Source organism: Patagioenas fasciata, chromosome 3, assembly GCF_037038585.1.
Source record: "Patagioenas fasciata isolate bPatFas1 chromosome 3, bPatFas1.hap1, whole genome shotgun sequence".
NCBI classification, from domain to species: Eukaryota; Metazoa; Chordata; class Aves; order Columbiformes; family Columbidae; genus Patagioenas; species Patagioenas fasciata.
In genome coordinates, this window is record NC_092522.1 from 69,311,871 (window position 1) to 69,333,001 (window position 21,131).

Genomic DNA, 21,131 nt, shown 5'->3' on the forward strand with positions numbered 1-21,131 from the left:
TGTCATAGCAGAAATCAAAATAAGTGAAACAATTCAATTGCAGAAGAAATTTGCATGAAATTACATTTGGAACACAGGTTCAATTCCTAGTCTTAATAATTAAGAACTGTGTTTGACTAGTCAAGATTAGTGTTAAAAGTTCACAGGTTGTCAGAGACTTGGGACTAGGATCTTGTCCATCATGGTACATCTTCTGATAGATTTCTCAGTTTTGTAGTTTATAGAACTTTAGGTTAATCACATTATTTGATGCCAAGCATTAGCTTGTAACCTCATGCAGGTAGCAGTATGTTTTATGGTCTTGAATGAGTCTGCTCAGTGTTAGCATTGTGAACTTCAGTATTCAAAACAAAGGAGGATTTAAATAGCATTAGCATGTATAAACTTGGTATTTGGAAGGAAAAAGCTGTTTAAAATTTTAATTAATTAGAAAGTGTGGTGTCAAGAGGAAAGATGCTGATCTTCATAAACTAGAGATGTTTTCTGAGAACAAAACAAAAATCCCCCAAACAACAGTAAAATGACCAAACCTAATTAATAGCTGTGAACTTCAAGTTTTCTCTAAAATAGAGGTCCTAGTTTATATGCAGTTTTTTCTTTGCTGTTCTTCCCATTACGGAGCACTGAGCCCAATTATTTATTTCAAAACAGTATCAAAAAATGCTAGCATGTTAGCATGAGTGATTTTTATAATAGATAGGGTTGTTTCCATCCATCTCAAAAGTATTTCCCTGTAGAAGAAAGATGGTGTGTACTAGAGTGTAAAACCAATTGAGCTGCTAATATAATTTGAGAGGCAAGGGCTTATAGGGAGAGCTTATTTATTTATTTCTCTATTTATTTATTTTAAAACAACTAATTCAGATGGAAAATCTGATGACCTCTCAGGCATCCTAGCCTCCATCATGCTTGGTGGAGATGCAGCAAACAAACTAAGTACAGGTTATAACCATTACTCTGGATGTAATGTATTAATGCTAATCTGTTTAAGTATTTGGGAGAGAAGTAGTTGATGTCTGTGGAGCGGAGGGCTGTTAGCAAGAGGTGAAGCATGACGAGAGTTGTCACACACCATAAAACCCATGTGTCAGTTTTAACTCTGAGCTCCAGCATCTAGGAGAGAGAGGAATTCTAATTTCTGAACTTTACTTTTTAATGTATTTTCTAAGCCTCTCTAGAGTATCAAGACAAATGTTTCAACTGTGTTGGGAGGGTTTTTTTGTCTCTGTATTTTTGTTGTTTTCGTTGCCTGTATGAATTCATTTGGATGCACAACAGATATTTAGAGATTATTTTTTTTTTTTTTTAGTATTGTTTCTATGGTATTTAATATGATAGATTATCCAGTCTCACATTCTTGGATAGGATTCCTCAAAGCATTTTTTTGGATATGTAGGATCTGTGGATTTTGACTCTTTCCTTTAGGTGGTGTTGAGTTATGTATTGTGGCTATCACAGAGATGTGTTGTAGGGTTGTTTGCACTTGCAAGGTCAACATCACAGTCAGTAACTGGAAAAATGTGAAGAAATTCCAGAAGTAGCTGTCTGTAGATTTTCCTTTTTATTAGCCATTTCCTTTCCGTCTTATAAAATTAAAACTTTATGGGGCATTCAGAGATTCATAGAATCATTTAGGTTGGAAAAGACCTTTAAGATCATTGAGTTCAACCATAAACCTAACACTGCCAAGTCCACCTCTAAACCATGTCCTTAAGTGCCACATCTACCCATGTTTTAAACACCTCCAGGGATGGTGACTCAAGCGCTTTCCTCGGCAGCCTGTTCCAATGCCTGACAGTGCTTTCCATGAAGAAGGCATTTGCTGTTAATGGACTACACTTGTTGAATGGCTTAAGATTTTTATTCTACAAATATGCATAAGTGTGTGTAGCTGATGGTCTGAAGAAGACTCTTCCTTAGAAACAGTTAATGTCAAGTTTTCTGGCTTTTTTATTTTTTTCCCCTTAAGCAAGTACTTAAATTCCCTAGATAATCCTGCAGTTGTGTTGCTAAAGATATGACTCCTGGTTATTCTCCACTGGAGTGTGAATCACTACACAGTTGGTACATACTTCAGGGGGTGATACTCTGAAGAAGAGGTAGTAATTTGCTATTAGATCTATCTTCTGAATGTATATGTATGTATTATTTCCACAATTTAGATATCGTTCTGTAGTGGTTTTGAAAACTCTTATCAGTAGTTTGTTCTTAATCTATGTCATGCATTTAATCAAAAGGATGTGTAGCTTCTGAAGTGTGAAGGTCCTACACCTGAAAAGGAAAGATATGTAAAGGTAAAAGATTCTTCTTTGGATAACTGTTGAGTAAAGCAACTTTCTAAGGAAAATTGTTTTCCTAGCAGGAAAAAATATTATTTGGTGCCAAGAAAAAGTGGTCCAAAATAAAGGAATGAATATTCTTCTAGTTGCACACACAAAAAAACCCTAATGAAACAATTTTAAAAACCTCCCATGCTTTAAATAAATTCCAAGACTACTTTCAAGAAATACAGGGCATATAATTTCCTCTTCTGAAAGGTCTGTAATAACAGTTGTAATCTGCTGTTGCATATGGTAATGATTATAGCTTATGAGCCTTTATTTAACTCTTGGTGATCCTTGGGAGTGGTATTCTCAGTAGATTGTTAATTCTTTTCTGTTGTCACACAGTCATCCAGGGAATGACCAGTTTAATTTCTGTTTTCAATTTCAGTGTCTTAAGCTGATAGGAATAAGTATCTTCTCAAGGCAATTTAAATACTGTTGCTTTTAGAAGAATGATTAGTGTGTTAAAGACACTCTGAATATGAATGCTGCTTCAAAAATTATATTTTCCTGCTCCGTTGAAATCTAAATGCCACTTAGTACTTAGGAGAGGAAAAAACCTAAAGAGTTTGCAGGATTTTTTTTTTTTTAGTTGACAGTGGGGAGAAAATAATCCTAAAGCTATTTTTGAGCTTTCTTTAAAGACTTCCAGGTACTTCAAACGATACACCGTTAATTTTTGGTTTTGGTGAGTTTTTTTTGGTGTGTTTGGTTGGTTGGGTGTTTTTTTGGTTCTGGAGTGGAGGGGTCAACCTGTGTTTACAGCTTCAGCCTCCTCCTGTATCTTGACCTGGCTTTGGTGCTTATTGACCTGTCCCAGGAGTCAGTTCATTTCCCTCACCTGGGAAGAAACTAGTTTGCTGTCCCCTCACCTCTCTCAAGAGCGGGACAGGAGACATGGGTTGTTTTTTTTCCGGATTTGGGTGTTGATTTGGCTCATGCAAGGGTCTGATGAGCAGAGATGGAGGAGGAGAAGATAGGTGTATCTGTGTGCTGTGAGGAAAAGCCCTGTGTGTTTCAGCAGCAGCAAGCTTTTAGGTGGCCTCAACTGTCATTTGAGAATTCTCCATGGACTTGTTTTTGTGCTCCACAGCAGATGCACAGAGAACCAAAGAACTATGGTCGGTGCTCACCTTCTTTAAGATTGTCTGCCTTAGAAACTTTTTATAATGTTAATTTTTTGCTTTAGTTTCTCTTCAAATAAATAATACCTTGCAGAGGAAGCAGATAATTTGATCTCTGTCTGCTTGTAACCTTCTCAATAAAGAAAGGTGTGTCTCTTTAATCAGCATTTGAAAAATCTGAATGCCCCTTGGCTTGAGCCTCTGTTTGGGTTTTCAGTTTATGTTTAGTAGTGATGATGATACAGTGTCATCATTGTCCTACAGGTGGATGCAGACTGGCCAACAGTGGTCTTTCATCCTGGAATGTCTGCCACAAAAATGGGTGGAACAAAACTAAGGTGCAAGGGGAGGTCTGTTTGTGCATTACTGCTCATCTTCTCCAGCTGAGCAGTATCAGAGCAGTTTACAGCAAAGGGGAAGCAAAACGGATTTTCAACTCTTTTCTGCACCTGTATTTCATATAATTGTTGCAAATGAGGTTGTTGCAACTCTTTATAGGTGTCTGTGTCTTCACAGAACTGAATTTTCCCCAGGAGGTGCAGGATGCCTTGAGATTTGGCAGTGTCAACTGCTGCTGTGCAACATCTTACTGGCTTTAGGCTGTGTGCACACAAATGATACTCAGTTATTTGGTATCCCAATCGGATAACTTCATACTGAGTCGATGTTATTCTTGATTTGGATGTTTCTTGGAAGTTTTGCTTTAAAAATACATTTTTATCCAGACAGGTAGCTGACCAATGTGTGCTGCTGCCTGGGCAGTCAGATCAGCCCCTGGGTGACTGAGAAACATCCTACAGTCACCGTACCATCACCCATGCAATATTTATGGCTTAACAACAGAATTTCAGACAACTTGGAGGTGTTCTTACTTTCATCTTAGCCATCCATTCATGGATGCTGATGTTACAAATTCGTGACTGAGTGCCTCGCTTAATTCCCAAATAACTACGAAACTATTCCATGTGCCTTTGCATTACTTAAATGCAGCTTACTGTTCAGTAGTGCTGTCCTTTCATAAGCTTGCCTGATGCACTGTATCAAATGTTATTTTCTGAATGCTTTGTTGGAAGAGACTGCTCAAAGGAGCACATCATAAGATAAATGCTCTTTTGTACAGGCACTGCAAGCTTCCCGTACAAATTTGAGTTGCTGACATTTTTCTGTCTCAGATTTTGGAGTACTTAAAGCCTATGTATTTGCTGAAGATCCATCACAAGAAAAAACAGAATGAAAAGACTTAAATTATCATACCTCAGAAACTGGTATCTCATCGTGTTTTCTTTCTCTGCATCAGTACAAACAAATCCACAGGAAGCTGCTGTTATGTATGAGAAAACTTAGGAATTCAAACACTTCAACAGTGTGTATTTTTCATGTTTATTCATATGTAACATGTTGATAAGAGGAACAGAACTTATGTAGCTGCTGAGGAATGATTTTCAGTCAACTTCTTCATAAAATTTGCTCCAAATACTGGTATACCTCTGAATTTGTTGTTGTTGTTAATTTTCTTTCTCCGTTTAATTAGCAAACATTTTCTTGTTGTCATGGAACAGACAGTTCATGAGTGATAGTAGTATCATAGGTGTGAATGCTGGTAAAGTGTTGTGGCACCCATTATACTAATTCTGTGGCTGACCTGGTGCTGCTTTGGTTTACCATGCCTGGCTCAGTCTCTCTCTGTGCTGCCTTGTCAAGCTGTCCCACTCTTGTTGCTTTACTTCTATGGGTGTGGAAAATGGGCAATCCCAGTTCCAGTACCTTGCTGTAGAGCCGTGCTTTTGGCACGATTGAGTACAGACTGGAGGGCAGGACACCTTTTTTTGTCATATGAAATTGCAGTGTCTGTGCAAAACTGATGAGCTACTACCATCCATTAGGCTGAGTTTCTGTTTGAATGAGTGAGTCCTCTGCCTTTATTTACATCATGTGGTTTAATGACCTGCTTTGGGTTGTTTATTTAATAATAGTCATTCTCTATGGGAAGTAGAAGGAAAAAAAATGGATTGCATTCTCCAGAAAAATTTCCCCTGTCTTTGTGTCGTGTGTTTTTGTTGTTGTTACTTTTAATCTTTGTAGTAAATTCAGAATCTGGTCTTGATGTGAACTTAAGTTGTGATGCATTTGCAGTGAGCTATGCAGTGAAGTTGAAATTGGTGGTCTTGATTTTCAACCCATTCATTTTTGATAATCTGTAAAGAAATGGAATCACGCCTTCAACAATCTGAGTCTTGTGTAGAGTTAATACTACAAGCAAGTGAAGTGTGTAGAAAGAATCATAACAGTTTAAAGAAAATTTGGAAAACTCTTGTGTACAGCAATAACATTGGATTTGAATTTTTTTTCTTTTTAATGAAAGCAACTGACTGACAGAGCCAATCAGGATATTGTGATATTGCATATTTTGTGTGCATATCAAGTAATGTATTTTAAGTGGGATTATAGTGTCTTTACATTTATTTGTAGATACACTCCTTGAAACATGAAACTGAGCTGGTGGGGCAGGGCATTAAAAATAGAAAGCTTATTATTGTCTGTAGTTTTTCTCCTTATTGTCTCTAGTTTTTCTTCTGAATTCCTTTAATATTGTTTTTGCGCCTTTTGTCCTAGGGTGGTAGACACTGGCTGTGTGTTGGGTAGCAGAAGGAGAAAGAGGAGACTATAATCATTTGAGGTTTTTTAAACCCAAGCAGATGGATGTTTACTCAGAGTGCATTTAATTTATTCATTGACGTATTTTCTTTTTTTCTTCTTTTGAAAAGAATATCCTTCCTGCAAGAAGGAAAATCTAATATGATAGCTTTTGAGGTTTAATCATTAACCTTTACTTTTTTCCTTCTTGCAAATTACAGAAATAAATGTAAAAGGCCCTATGTGAAATGATCATGGGGTATTGCTCTGAAGAACAAAATAAACATAAATGCTAGTGTGTGGGAAATGTAAGTTGTCTGTGAATTAATTCTGAAGTTTCTGAACTACTCCTGTCTGGAGTCTACTTCCAGTTGCAAGCCTATTTCTGCATTTCGATGTCAGTTCATTGCCCACTGTCTCTCATAAAAACCTGAAACCAAATCGGAGACTATAATGTTATATAGTAGTCTTTAGAAAATGAAATAAAAAGGTCATATAGTCCTGAGCTTTAGCATAATATGTTTAAGTACCTTGATGCTCTATGTCATGTCATTGACATTGCCATCAAGCAAAGACAATCCCTTCTTTTAACTTTATGGGGAAGACTTCCTTTTACCCTGGATCTGTTCCTGTGAATGTTCACTTTATTCCCCACTACAACAGGAAGTGTATCAGTGGTTTTTTTTCCCTATTGGCAAACTACAGAGTTAAATCCGCTTCTGTACACATAAACCTAGTTGCATATGAAACTCAGAATTTCTGCTTTTTTTAAGAGGTGTTTTTTTTTTTTTTTTCACCTGAAGGTGACATAATTGTGTCTTAGTAACTGGAGAAGCACAGTAGCAAGCAGAGGAGTTACCATAGTGTGCCCTCGAAATGGAGATGGTTTGATGGTTAGTATGTGTTTGAAGGAAGGAGGATTTGCAGGAGTGGAAAGCCAGCCTACTGAAAATTACAAGTTTCACACTCGAAATAGAAGCCTGTTTTTCAGGGAGCAAGGAAGTGAGAGAAAATAATGTGATCGGGAAACTTATCTGCCACATTGGTACATTACAGCAGGCACATTTTAGTTAAGAATTTATTTATTTATTTAATCTTAGCATGATTTCTTATTTGCAATTAAATGCTAGATGATAAGAAAGCTTGATTTTCAGTAGGGGATAAAACCTAAAGCTTTTCACAGGTAATTAATTAAGGAATTAATTTATTCTTAAATGATCTGTCCTTGCTACTGAGCTAGGACATCAAGTTGAGTGTTTATCAAAATAAACAAAACATAGTGAAAGCTGTGAGCAATATAGAGATCTATTCAATGATATGGCTAAGGAAAAATCTAATGTCTCTTATTCCGTATGTATTTAGATGCCTTGTAATGAGTTTATGAATAAGTGCTGAACAGGCATCAAAGCCTTTCTGAAAGTCAGATTCTAAATTCTTGGCATGAGCTGGGTAAAGGATTAAGAGACAGTGTTATTTAGCTGTTTCATACTCTGATGTTTCTATTCTGTGTAGGAGAGAACTGGATTGACTTTTCACGTCAGGAATAATATTAGGAGCTATTAACTGGCAAATAAACAGAAAGGGACTTCAGAGAAGAAAAGCAAAAATGGAAGAGTAGAGTTTAATTTGGAGAAATATAAATTAAGTGTGCTTGGGAGAAAGAGAACACTCCTTAAGAGATCTGAAGATTGTAAACTAGAAAGGATGGGAAAGACTCTTTAGGGAATATCTGAAAGGAGGGTGAAGCAACATCTCTGTCAAACAAAATGTTGCAAGAAAAATGTTACTATTGTGATGCCTTTTGTAACAGCCCTACTGCCAGTAGGGGAAGGCTTTGTACTTGGGCAGAGTGAAAGGAATAGTTAAGAGTGGTGGATCTTGGTCCAGGTGTAGAAGATGATTTGGGATACATTTAACCTCTAATTTCTTACAGTATCATTCAAAGATGAAATTATTCTTTTTGTCTTGTAAGAAGAAAAAAAAATGAACTTTTACTATTTCATGTTGTTTATCTTTCCTCATTTCCCAAAATACAGGGCTGTTTGGTTTTTTATTTATTTTTTGTTTGTTTGTTTTTCTTTTTTTTAACTATAATTTTTCTTTTTAATGATGCAACTCTCTTGCAATTTCCTTATTGTAAAATCTTAGTCATAACGGAGCAAAGGTCTGTTGCCTTTTTTTTTTTTCCTTTCTTGTCTGCAAGGGAAGGTGGGTTTTTTTTTTTGTGTGGGTTGGTTGGTTTGTTTGACTTATTTACTTGTGCTTGTGCTTGCTCTGCTAGGCCAATAACAATGGCAAAAGTCGCAGAACCTGGCTCTACTAGGATTTAATAAAACAGCTAGTGTATGCAGTATCTAACTGCAGTTAAGTAAAACTACCCAACTGCTACTAATCAGCTTTTTTGGAAACTGTGGTGGGTTGGCCTTAGCCAGACCCCCACCCAGTTGTTCTTTCACTCCCTTCCTCAACAGCACAGGGAAAGAAAATAAGATGAAAAAGCTTGTGGGTTGAGACGCTGACGGGGAGATCACTTCTTTGTCTAATCACAATTACCAACTGTGACAGGCAAAACTTGGCTCTGGGAAAAATTAACTTAATTCCTCCTGTCCCCCACTTCTCCCCTCTCTCTTTTCCCCTGCTCCAGCATGGATCACTGTTGTGAATAGTTGGCTCTAACAGTTGCTCTAAATTCTCATTGGAAATATCAAATAGATAGTTAATCTTAGGGATTAATAAACTTGTGAGCATTTCCCTCACTTGTACTTTGCATTTCTGCCAAGTCCAAAAAAGTCTAACCATCTAGCTTGTGATCACCTGTTCTCTTGCTGTATCTCTGCTTTAATGTTAAATATCTGTGGTGTTGTTCCCTTTTGCTTGAAGTGGTCTGCTGAGGTTTGCTTACCACCTCTTGCTTTTGTACTGTGCTGAAATTGCCACTAATAATAATCAAAGGAGTTGGATATATCTGTAAAGTGGCCCTGTGGCTGTTTTGTCATCCCTTTATCAAATACATCTATTAATTGAAAACTTTTGATTTGGTAATAATACAGTATTACAGATGTTTCTTGTGATTTTTTTTTTTTTTTGTATGCAGTTATGCCTGTGTTCCAGTGTTTGTACATAAATCTAAGTGCTGTCTGCCCATTTACATGGTCAGCTGAGTGTTGCAGTAGCTGTACGAGAGAACAGGTCAGATGTTTGCCTGACCACCTGGGATCTCTGTACACTTATATCTAAGTGCATGCTGGACTTTATGTTACCTTTCAAAGTCTTGCTTTTAAAACTTACATATATTTTGACATCTGTTTGGATAGCGTTATAAATTACTGTTTCATATAATCACAATTCCCATTCACTGTATCTAAGTAATTATTTAAAATGAAAGGAAAATCTTCTGCTGCTTGTTTTTATTTTATCCTTTTGCTTCACGTCTAATAACATTTATGAAATACATACATTTGATTTGGTATGTCAAGGGGCATTTACTGCTGATTCTGTGAGCACATACTTTCGTAGGGATCCATCCTCGCTAGTGATCCTTCTTCCATTGGGTATTACTTTATAAAAGTAGTGTGTAGTATTCTCAATACCTTTCAAATTTGAAAACTTTATCGCTTGCTCCTATCAACTCTATGCTACCTCAAATTTAACTGGTCATCTAATGATAAATCTTTTGTTTCAAACACTATTCATTCTATAATTTCTATTATTCATGTTTATGTGGCCTTATTTTTTATAATGGATTGCACAGCAACTTGTGCTGCATACATCGTGCTATAAAATATGTTTTTCAATGTTAGAGGAAATACCTCTTTAAAAAACAACAAAAAACAATCAACCAACCAAACTGTAGAGAATATCCAGGACTGAAGTTTTGCATAAGGTTTTTAAGTTTTGATTTAAGATATTACAAGATAATATAAATGGGGAAAAAAAGCCTCACCCAACCCCTTCCAATCTTGTTTTAGTACATAATATTTATTAAACAATAGAGAATTACTTTCTTATAAAGGGCATAAGAAAAGATTTTCTGAGTTTTTCAAAGACATAAGTTTGATGTATGGTTTACTTTGGTATTGGCTTCTGATTTTCTTAGAGTAGGTAGATGACTGAGGAAGGAGTGAGGTTGTGTACATTCATGGGATAAAGCCTCTTAAGTTTTAAAAAAGGGAGGGGTGAGGGGAAGTAGGTTGCGAGATGCTGAACAGATGCTTTGGCTTTGTGACAAATGGTTTATGAATACTGTCTGGAACGTTTAATGAAATGCTGTAGGACTAACACATGTAGATAGATATATGCAAATTTACTGCTAAGTATTTTTAAATTATGAAAAATGAGTTTGAAAAAGTAGAATACTATAAAATGTATTGCTATACAGAAAAATATATGTTGGAGTTTCCAAGAACTATAGTAGATTAAGTTCAGTATAAGAGCAAGATCTTGAAATACTTCTAGTTTGTTTCTTATAACTCGTTTGTGATTTTTCATTTCCTCACAAGGGTTTTATCTTGAGATAAACTGAAAGAAACAACATTTCAAAAATCCTGCAAAGTCAATTCTGTTCCTTTCAATAATGGACTCTGCATATAATGCTAGGTATTAACTAAGTGCTAATGTTATGTTAGAGTTTTCTTTAAATCGTTTTTTTTTAAACATAGTATTAAAAATTAAGATTCCAGCACTGTACTTTAATAGAAGCTTTTTTCATTCTCTAGTATTGCCTTCTGTTTTGTTACATTTTTTTTAAGCACAGGATTGCTTTACAGGCCAGAAAATTAGCGTGTCACCTGGATGACTTAATCTGTATACATAAATTTTCATCTTCTACTGAGCAACAGCTTGTCAACAATTTTCAGAATTGTTAATACAACTGTTTAGGACACACTGGAACAAAATAGCTCCTTGTTGCTTAAAAATCAAGGGCAAAACTTGACAAGCAGAATGGTAATAACTTATACTTCAGAGATTTTCCAACAATAAATGCTGATTCATGTACATACTTCTATGGCACTACTCATTTGGGGAAGTGCTTTGAAATCTACCATTTTAAAAAATTTAGGTTAATTTTTGAACTGTATATTTCATGGACTTCATCTGAACCTTCTTCAGGAGGAAGAGCTCTTTATTATGGTGCTCTTTAGGACTGAAGGCAGAAGGAAGATTTGTCAGCATGAGGCTTCTGGAATCATTAAGCAGGAGGGTACTTCAGGTTAGGAAGTTTTCCTGCGACAAGGATTCTGATTGTATACAGAGTTGGGTGTTCTCACTTGGTTGTAGAGTTTTGCCTGGCAGACTGTCTTGGAAGCTTTGTTCCGTGGGGTTCTTCATTCACTAGGTAAAACTTGGTATGAAGTTGTTGCTCTTGAATAGAGCTCCTCTAGGGCTGTGACACATGGTAGCCTTGTCTTCACTGTCTGTTCTGCAGACTACCATGATGAACTTTTTCAACATTGTCTCCTCTGTAAACTGCTTAAACATCTGATTTCCTCTTTCTGCCTTTGTAGCTGGGCAGGCTCAGCTTGGCCTGTCTTCTCTGTAGTATAAAATAAATTTATAAGATGAGCTCCCTTCCAGCTATAGAAACTTCTCCTGTCCCCCTCAAGTCCATTGACAAATGGAGCAGCAAACCCAGCTTTTCAGGACAAATGTGGCTTGGTGTCCTAAGTGAGGTATTTCTATTGCTAATGTATCTAAAATTCGAGTTTACCTCTCTTTAAGGATAGAGGAAAGTGTGATAGAGCTTCACTGAGGGACATGCACCTTGTTCTTCCATATTTCTTATTTTCAGGAAATGCGTGGAGCAAGTTCAGATAACTTTGACCTCAGTGACCTCAGAATAACGATGATCCTTTGCTCCTCTCATTATTTTTTTTCAGTCTGTCTGTGATCCTATTTCTAATTATCTGATGCTAAAAGAGGAGGGAGGAAAGTTTGTAGGTGAAAACATCTAGATAGGTCCTCAGAGATATGTGTTGCCTTCTGTAGATACTGCTTCAGTGGTATTCCCAAGCATTTTATATCTTGCTGGATTTCTTGCTGCTTGAAATGTTGACGTTTTGAGATATGACATCTATGCATTCCATCCTTTTCACAGTAAACAATCAGTTTATTTGCATTTATCTTTTCCTTACTGTTGTGTTTGGTTTTTTTTTTCCCTCCCACTCCCTGCTTCTTTAGGATCATACATGATAGTGATTTCTTCAGATCATGACCCTGGAGAAAAGACTCGACTCCAGCTTCCAACGATGAAAGAAAATGATACTCACTGCATCGATTTCAGCTACCTTCTGTACAGCAAGAACGGAGCAAACCCAGGCACTTTGAACATCCTGGTTAGGGTGAACAAGGGGCCGCTAGCTAATCCCATCTGGAACGTCACTGGTTCCACTGGCAAAGACTGGCTTCGAGCGGAGTTGGCTGTCAGTACTTTCTGGCCCAATGAGTATCAGGTAAGCTTGCAATAAATTCTCACCTCTTTATCACAATTACAATGAGGTCCTATACAATTTACTTTTGTTTAGCTCTGTTCTGATAGAGTATTTTTCTGGTGTCCTTAAATAAAGTGATCTGTTCAGAAGAAATAATTATTTGGAATTGAGTATTTTTCATAGGAGGTGATTGTTCAAAGTTATCTGTTATTGTACAATAGGAAAAAAATAAGCTGGAAACAAACCTCATTAAAAGAAATTGTAAGGTTGAAGTCCAGGAACATCAAAAATAATAAACTCCCAGAAATAAATTGCTTGTGCAACTGTAATTTGTACCTGTCTTCCCACCTCTTTTGGATATGCCTGTGTTACCGTGTCTAATTACATGACCGTAAACTCTGTTTTTTTCCACAACATTTGCTTCATTTGCTGTGCAGGCAGAATGGTGCTCACCTAATGAGCAGCTGCTTAGGACGCATTTTTCTCCCTTTGCTCTCTATGGGACAAAACCACCTGCAGCACAGGGCTGTTGTTTAGAGAGAAAAATCATCTTGTTATTACTAGATGCTGTTATTTGATTTGTTTGATTAACCTGAGAAAGTACCTGCAGCTGTTTTGCTCAGTGGGTATCTGATGTGAAGGATGAATCTCATACACAGGCATTGTTGTCCTGGTGTGTAGGAGGGGGAAAAGTTGGATTAGATGTACTCATCTGAGTTGTTACACCATGTCATTGTTGTATGCAGTGCTTACAGACCCTTGTCTAAGGATGGTTCAGGTCGTTAACACTCTTGCAGACAGTTTGGATGGCCAGACTAGTTATCATATGATGCAAGGTGACCTCTTTATTAATGAGGTTTTCTTGAATAGTGGTATTGTAGGAATGTTTCTCAAAGTACCTTTTAAAAGTTCTTTGCAATTGCCCACTGTCACAATAATCTCCATAAAAACCAAGAATTGCTGCGAGCAGCCCTTCTTATAGGTAGAAACTGGTGTAATTTACTATAATTTAATGTTTTTCTTCAGTTTTTATCTCCCTGTTTTTTAATATTTTTATTTATAAAGGAATTTCATCTATCGGTGACATTGAAACTGGGTGAAATTTGATTTAAAGTTTTGAAACCTGGTTTCATGAATCTCAGCTTCTGAGGAGGTGTTTTATTAACCCTTTTATGTTGCTAGAAAGTAGCTTTTGGTATGCTTAAAAAAAACAGGAGCCTTTTACAGCACTGTAGTAGTAATCAAGTATAGCAGTATTATATGCAGTAAATCAGGTTTCTGCTGACAGATGGCCAGGCTTGACAATGAGATTGGTGGTTGGGGCCTTATCTTAGCAACATGGCCATTTTTCACTTATGTTACAGCCTTCACATTATCTCTCTATAGACTGCACTTAAATTAATTCTTTCCCTTGCTCAGTCATCCAGCAAAATATTGAAATAATGTATAACATAGTTTATTTTTAAATTAAAAATATATCTGGAGCAGGACTGGAGAACTGCTAATGTGACCTGCCATGATTTGCATATGACTGGCACAATTATGAACAGGAGTGAAAAGCTGCATGCTGTCTGTGCATGCCTGCTTGTTTGCACAAACAGGGTTGGTGTGTTTGTGGTTTTAAGCGGTCCTTTGAGGTCTCAAAGTCAACATTGCTCTTCATTATTCCTTTTTTTTTATTAGTGTTAGTTTTTAGTTGAGTTGTTCTTTGGCATGCGTGTCTCCTCATTTTTGTCATAGGAAATTTTTTTGCTGTAGAGCTCTAGCTTGTGATTTTGGCACTTTGATTGACCTGTAGGTCCATGAGTTTAGCTATAACTGAAGGGAATTACACACCAGTTTTTTATAGCATGATGGCACCAGTTCTTTACTAAACCAGGAATTGGATCCCTGCCTTTACAAGCAAGGTCACTGCTAAAGATCATTGTGGAGCTCAACTGTTTGCATGTACTTTGTTAATCAGGTTAACTTCCTTACTGTTTCTTTCACCTTTAAGTGGAGAAAGAAAAAAGTGATTAGCACAGGCTACACTATAAGGAAATCTCTTATGGCGACTTGGAAGTTATCAGGATGGCTGTGTTAAAAGTACTGATAAAGTGCCACACCTTGCTAATTAGCTCCTGAACAACATTTCTGTGCTGTGCTGCGTTGGTTGAAGCTTTATTGCTTCCTGTTCAAAACTAGCACTGTTTTTGCCTGTCGCTCTGGTAGACAGTAGAGATACAGTTTATGCATTTTTGGATGGATTAATAATTTTCTTTTACTTGTAGGCTTATAATAATTATTATTGTTAATCCATTTGCCTGTCTTTCTTTAACCATAATCTGGTGAGTGATTTACTTTAAAAAATGTTTTTATTTATCTATTTTCTGACAAGAGATGGTGCACTTTATAACAGTAGGTTTACTGACTCAAGCTGAATTTTTGTTTAGCTTCTTATTGTGTGTCTGAGAGCAGATCACAGTGGAAGCTTGTGGAAGAGTTCAGAAACAGGACAAACTCATGGTCATGATTCCCCCAGAGTATACTCCAACCTTCAACCTGTTTGTGTTCAAGATCTTTAAGAACCAAAATAGTGCCTTTCTGTACTCCTGTTAGCCCATGTGTGGTTTTTTTTTGGTTTTGTTTTGTTTTTAAAATTATTTAAGCTTCCAGTGTCAATAGTGTATATGACATGAAATTCTAATGTTAATTCCATGTTAGGACCATTCTTGTGGGTTTCTCTGAGCATGGGCTCTGTAACTCTTCAGTTGTCATATTTTGCGCTTGGGGAGTTTTATCAGTAATGATACAATCTGTCTTCTCTCTCCTGCTAGCAAGGCATCTGCACTTTCTGTTCCGCTGGTTTAACATGTGGATGAACTGTCGAGGAAAAGGGTTTGATTACAGAATCCCTTGGGATCAAGGATATGATTTGATTTTGATCCTTGTTAGTTCTGGAATCTTTTTTTATCACTCTGGTGGAAATACAGCACCTTTGACCTGCCTCAAGTTTGCTTCGAAGGAAAAAATATTTGGGGCTTTTTGTTGTTTAGACTTTGTGACTGTCTGGGAGTTTTGTGTCTCTGTTGTCTGTGTTGGTTGCTACTTTAAGTCATTAATTTATTTTAGTTGCGATGTTTATTCCAGCCTGGATGTTTTGTTTTGTCTAATGCTTTGGTTAATTTCCCCAAGTTCTCTCCTTCTTTGTGTAGTAGCAATTATCCAACTGCTCAGGGCTGTCTCTTCTTTTCTGCTTCTGTCACAGTCATTTTCCAGTTCTGTCTCTTGCTACTTATGTAATCCTTCTTGGATTTGGGTTTTGGGGTTTTGTTTGTTTTCAAATACCATCTCCCAGAAAGTCCCTTGTTTCCTATTTTTTGTGTTCCCCTCACCCAGTTTCTTCTGATATTCCCACAGGGTCGCAATATTTGCTTGATCATATGTGAGGTTCACTTTGCAATGTGAACCATGGGCTTTCTGATTTTAGATTCTATATTACATCTCTCTGTTTTTTGTAACCTTTGATTACAAACTGGTGAAGAAACTCTTGACTTGGAACTGTAAATCTCAAACTTGTAAATAATGAATTATTTGGTTTCTTTTTGGTTCTTTAAAACTTTATTTTACAGTAATGGTGCTCTGTAGTTTAACAAAGAGGCCAGCTGTCATAGTAGCTTTATTGGGGCGACGGTTACACTTGGAAGTATAGTTAGCAAAGGTAAAATACTCAGCAGTACCAAGCACAAGTTCCTTTATTGTTCAGGAAGACTTACAATGTATGACCATTAAAAAAAACACAGGAAAACTCTAGAAAGCCAAACCATTTTGATTTGGATAACAAATCTGTTATTTATTTTAGAATTGTTGAATTACAGGATTTATAAAAGTATAAATCACTCAGAGATCTTGGAAAGTTATTTTCATTTATGATCTTAAAAGGTCTTGAAACTGTAGTAGACTGATAGCAGGAAGATGGTAGACTGACTGAAGATTCAATAATGTTGTGTACAGTTAGGCCACCTGCCAGATAAGTTAGGAAGCAGACTTCTTGTGAAATATGAGATTTTATTGTCTTTTTGGATATCAGATCACTAATCTAAACTTGCAGACATGTGGGACTGTAAACAAGCTGCATGCAGAAAAGTTTGGGAAATGAGAGGATTAGATTTCATTTAGTTAATTGATACAGCTAAGAAAGGAAATCAACAAGTGAAATGCTATTGGAAAGTACAGAAGTACATACAACCTGTGCACACTGTGTGGAACTGAGTTACAGACCGATTTAGGAAGAAACCCACCCTCTCAAAATCCCACTTCCTATTTGTAAGACAAATGTACTTGATTGTTACAGTCTCCAGCTTTGATACACTATGTAGCATCAAGAAAATCCAACAGAAAGCATTCCAAGGGACTGATATTTTTAGAAGAATATATTGGACTATAGAAAATTACTTAAAATAATATCAAAGACATACTGGATTAATAAATTTTGGAACTAGTATAGGTTTGTTCACTAAACAGATAAGAATATAATGTATATATATTCTCTCTCTATAAAATATAGAAAATGTTGTGTTTGAAAACTTTAAGAAACTGATAAGCAGCCAACAAGCTAATGTTAGAACTTGCTGTGCAGGCTTGGATATGGACTAGTGAGAAAGACATCTTGTGGAAACCTCAACATGAGCAGGAGTTCAGTGCCAGAGGAGCGGTTTGTAGCCATGCCTGAGAGGCAATGCTCAAACAAAATGAGTTTGTCTGGCCTGGCAACAGACACAATTCAGGGGAATATAATGGGGAAATATGACAGGATTCTGCAAGACCATCACTGATATGAAGGGGAATCCTCTTCCATTTCAAGAATTAGAGGCGTTTTTGGGTTGTTGGGGGAACCAGACTGGAAAGAAGCAAACGGAGGTGGGTCACACAATGGGCTATAGGCCCATGGAAGTCTCTGTCAGAAATAGGTGTTGTGGATGCCAGAGGAGTATGTAGGCTTAAGGAGGCACTGGAAAAGTTCTTTAAAATAAGTTAGAATTAGTTCCTAAAAGGTAGTAGAAATTAGAAATCAGTAATTAGACAAACTGAAAGGAGCAAATAATGTTTTGGGGAGCATAGAGAAGTGATGTGTGTTCTTGCCAAGTTCTTACCTTTCCTTATGGCCCCTGTTAAAGAAAAGATGTTAGAGTAAGTAGACCTTTGGCCTGAACTGCTAGGCCATGGTTAAGTTTCGTATAAAGGGCAAAGGCCATTTTTTTTTTTTCTTCTTCCTCTAAGTGCATTCCATATTTCTAGGTAGACTAAATGTAATTTTTATATTCTGTGGTTACATAAACCAGTCTGTTTTTTCATCTGGCTGTTGAAATGAAAACTAACTTCATCTGCCACTACCAGCCCTATGTCCATTTCTCTTGGCTCTTTTCCCCTTGACATCTCCTTTGAGTCTAACTCCAGGCAACAGATATTTTCAGACTTTTAAAAATTGGAACTTGCCAATTAAACCTTTAAATTCTTCTGGTATCTAAAGATTCTCAGAAATAAAGTATGAATTAGAGCTATTGTTTTGATGACTGGCTAGACTTTATTCTAACAGAGATATAAAAACTGGTTAGTAAAAGGTTGACTAGCTTCATAGTTAAAGAAAACTATGTTAATATTTATTAAACAGAGACAGCTTTCTATTTTTTTTTAAACTTGCAACAGCTTGTGTTCATTAGGTAGTATAACTCATTGCAACACTCCTCATATAGGTGGATCATTCTTTAGCACTCCCTTTGTGCAAGAACTAGATTTAGAATACTTTGTGGCTTTTAAGAATTTAAGGTGATGTCCATAAACGATTTTTTTTCTAGTTCATTAATACATAATGAAATGGCTTATACATCTGTTTTTCTTTCCTCTCTTTCTTTCCTCCATAGTTGTCATCAGTTAAAAGCACTTTTAAGTGTCTCACCGCTTACCACTATGACTAATGACTGAAAATTGGACGCCTTTGGAAATATCTCCCAATGGGGATGATGTTGCTTTCTTGTCAGAAGTGCTTTGTAAAGCCCTAAGTGTTCTCCTGACTATGGTTTGCTAGACAGCATTTAATCAAAAGACTTTTTTTCTATTTCTGCATTTTTTAAAGAATTACTCAGATAAATGCTTTTTTATAATGAACTTAATTGTTGCTTCTCCAAGACTTGCTAGTACAAACAAAACACCATATTTTTTTAACTGTTAGGATAAACATGAGAGTGTGCAAGCATATCTGTCACATTTCTGTGACACATTTCTTCCAAGATGTTTATCAGTTTGGTGAGGACAAAGAAAGAATAAGTTCCAGCAGAATGATTACCAGCAACATTTTAATAATTTAGTTCTGTAGATCACAAAGCACTTAACAGCTTTCAAAGGACTTCTACAAATACTGTCTCACTCTAGTCTTCAAACTGAAAAATCGTAGTTCACAGAGTGAAAGTGATCCTTGCCCAAACAAGCCCCATCATGACTGAGATGCCAGCTTCCACATTTTCAGTCCCACTGTATGTAATGGAGATTTTATGGAAGCCCTTTCTTTTTTCTTAGTAATGACAGCACTGATTTTGACTGTTCAGGTCTGTGGCATTAGAAATAGCTGAGATTATTGTAAATCAAGTAAAATCTGTCAACCCTGTCCAAGTCAGTTACCCAAGTTGTACTTCTCCATTGCAAGATGGCTCAGCCTCCACAAAACACCAAAAACTCCATTCCAGCAAGGGTATAGAGGAAATTATTTTAGATGCGTTGATTTTTACAGGCTAACGAACTGTGGAGTCTGAACAATCACTTATGTTTCTCTGTCCTTCACAGAATCACAGAATGTTAGGGTTTGGAAGGGACCTCAAAAGATCAGCTAGACCAATCCCCCTGCCGGAGCAGGAACATGTAGATGAGGCTACATAGGAATGTGTCCAGGCGGGTTTTGAATGTCTCCAGAGAAGGAGACTCCACAACCCCCCTGAGCAGCCTGTTCCAGTGTTCTTTCACCCTCACTGTGAAGAAGTTTCTTCTCATATTTAAGTGGAACCTTCTGTGTTCCAGTTTTTACCCATTACTCCTTGTCCTACCATTGGTTGTCACTGAGAAGAGCCTGGCTCCATCCTCGTGACACTCACCCTTTACGTATTTATAAACATTAATAAGGTCACCCCTCAGTCTTCTCTTCTCCAAGCTGAAGAGCCCCATCTCCCTCAACCTTTCCTCATATGGGAGATGCTCCACTCCCTTAATCATCTTTGTGGGTCTGCGTTTGCAGAATTTTGAAGCTGAAGTGTTTGTATATCTAGAAAAGAAATTTTAGCAGTTATGTAGCTCTTCAGAAAATAACACACTTTTCTAAGTTTACTATTTTCCTTTGTTTAAATTTATCAACAGTGTCTTTTCCACTGCTTTGCTTTCTGATATGTTACAGTCTGTGAGTAGCTTTCTTCTGTTCTACTGTGTTCTGGGTTTTGTTTTCTAAATGTGTGAACTGATCTTATAACTAGGGTAGAAATGTAATACTTGAAGCACTGGAGTATTTTAAGGAACTGTATGGCTATATATACAAGATGTTCAATTCTCTTTCTATTGAATAACACAATGTCAATGAAGCTGATGAGGATTTTGACTTTTTTTTACTCGTCCCTGCATGATAGTGGATATCTTCAGGGGAAGGTGACAAAAGTTTAGTGGATGCTTGCTGTTTCCAAAGGCAATGAGAGATTTGGAGGTTAATGGGCTGTATGAGTCCATGTTATAAATTATGTTTAATTACCTAAAAGTCTCGAGTGGAAAACTGACTGACTGCAAACTCATGAAGACTTACTTTTAGATAAATATGTAATATTTTTAGCCAGTGCTTTATTTCTGATGAAATATATATGACTTTAACCTCAGTGCTCTTGCAGGAAACATTCCATTCATCAGCAAGGTGGTATGCAAATTTTATATTAACCTTGATTACCCAGATTATGAGAAGCCTGGAGCATCCTTCTCCCCGCCATACAGCAGGCACTGTCAGGCAATGGAGTGGAAAACACACTATTGCTAATCAGCAACCTCAGAGTGCCTGATTCAATTTTTCAGAAATTCAGGATTGACTTAAATCATGGTGTGTAAATTAAGAAATTCTGGATAGTTCCTTTTGTCAAGATTTGTCTTTTATTTTTTAGGATTTTTGTCTGTAGTTGGAAAGTATAATTATGTGTTATATAAGAAGCTCAGATTTTGTCATATTTTTATTAGCTTCTGCAAGATGCCATCCCTTTCTAAGAAAAAATGTGAATAGAGTCCTATCAAAGAGTTGGCAATGGTATACTTTTTGACTCAGCTCTTTTTAAAATATGTTTTTGTTCACATGAAAAGTGAAATGAATGAAAGAGGGTTGTGGCAGAAATCAGTGATATGTGCTTGAAGTAGATGGTGAAAGGAATGCAGAAATTGATAATACTTCATTTCATTGTACAAGTTCTGAAAAGACCGAGTAATGAATTGTGCTCTGCTAGGGGTTTTCAGGCTACCCATGAGTGAAAGTAAATAAAATAATAAAATGGTGTAGTATGGAATCATTATCAAAAAGTTCACTAAAATCTCTGCAATTCAAAAATTGGAAACCAATCAGCTTACAAATGTAT

At 36.6% G+C, this 21,131-nt stretch overlaps 1 protein-coding gene across 8 annotated transcripts in view; it reads left to right on the forward strand.

Annotated features, from left to right (window-relative positions):
* Nucleotides 1-21,131, forward strand: part of PTPRK (protein tyrosine phosphatase receptor type K) — a 407,780-nt gene that overhangs the window by 121,555 nt on the left and 265,094 nt on the right. For all 8 annotated transcript variants that reach the window (XM_071806572.1, XM_071806569.1, XM_071806570.1 and 5 more), the window contains exon 3: nt 12,260-12,531. In XM_071806572.1, the coding sequence (XP_071662673.1) occupies nt 12,260-12,531 (272 nt within the window). The remainder of the gene's footprint in view (nt 1-12,259; nt 12,532-21,131) is intronic.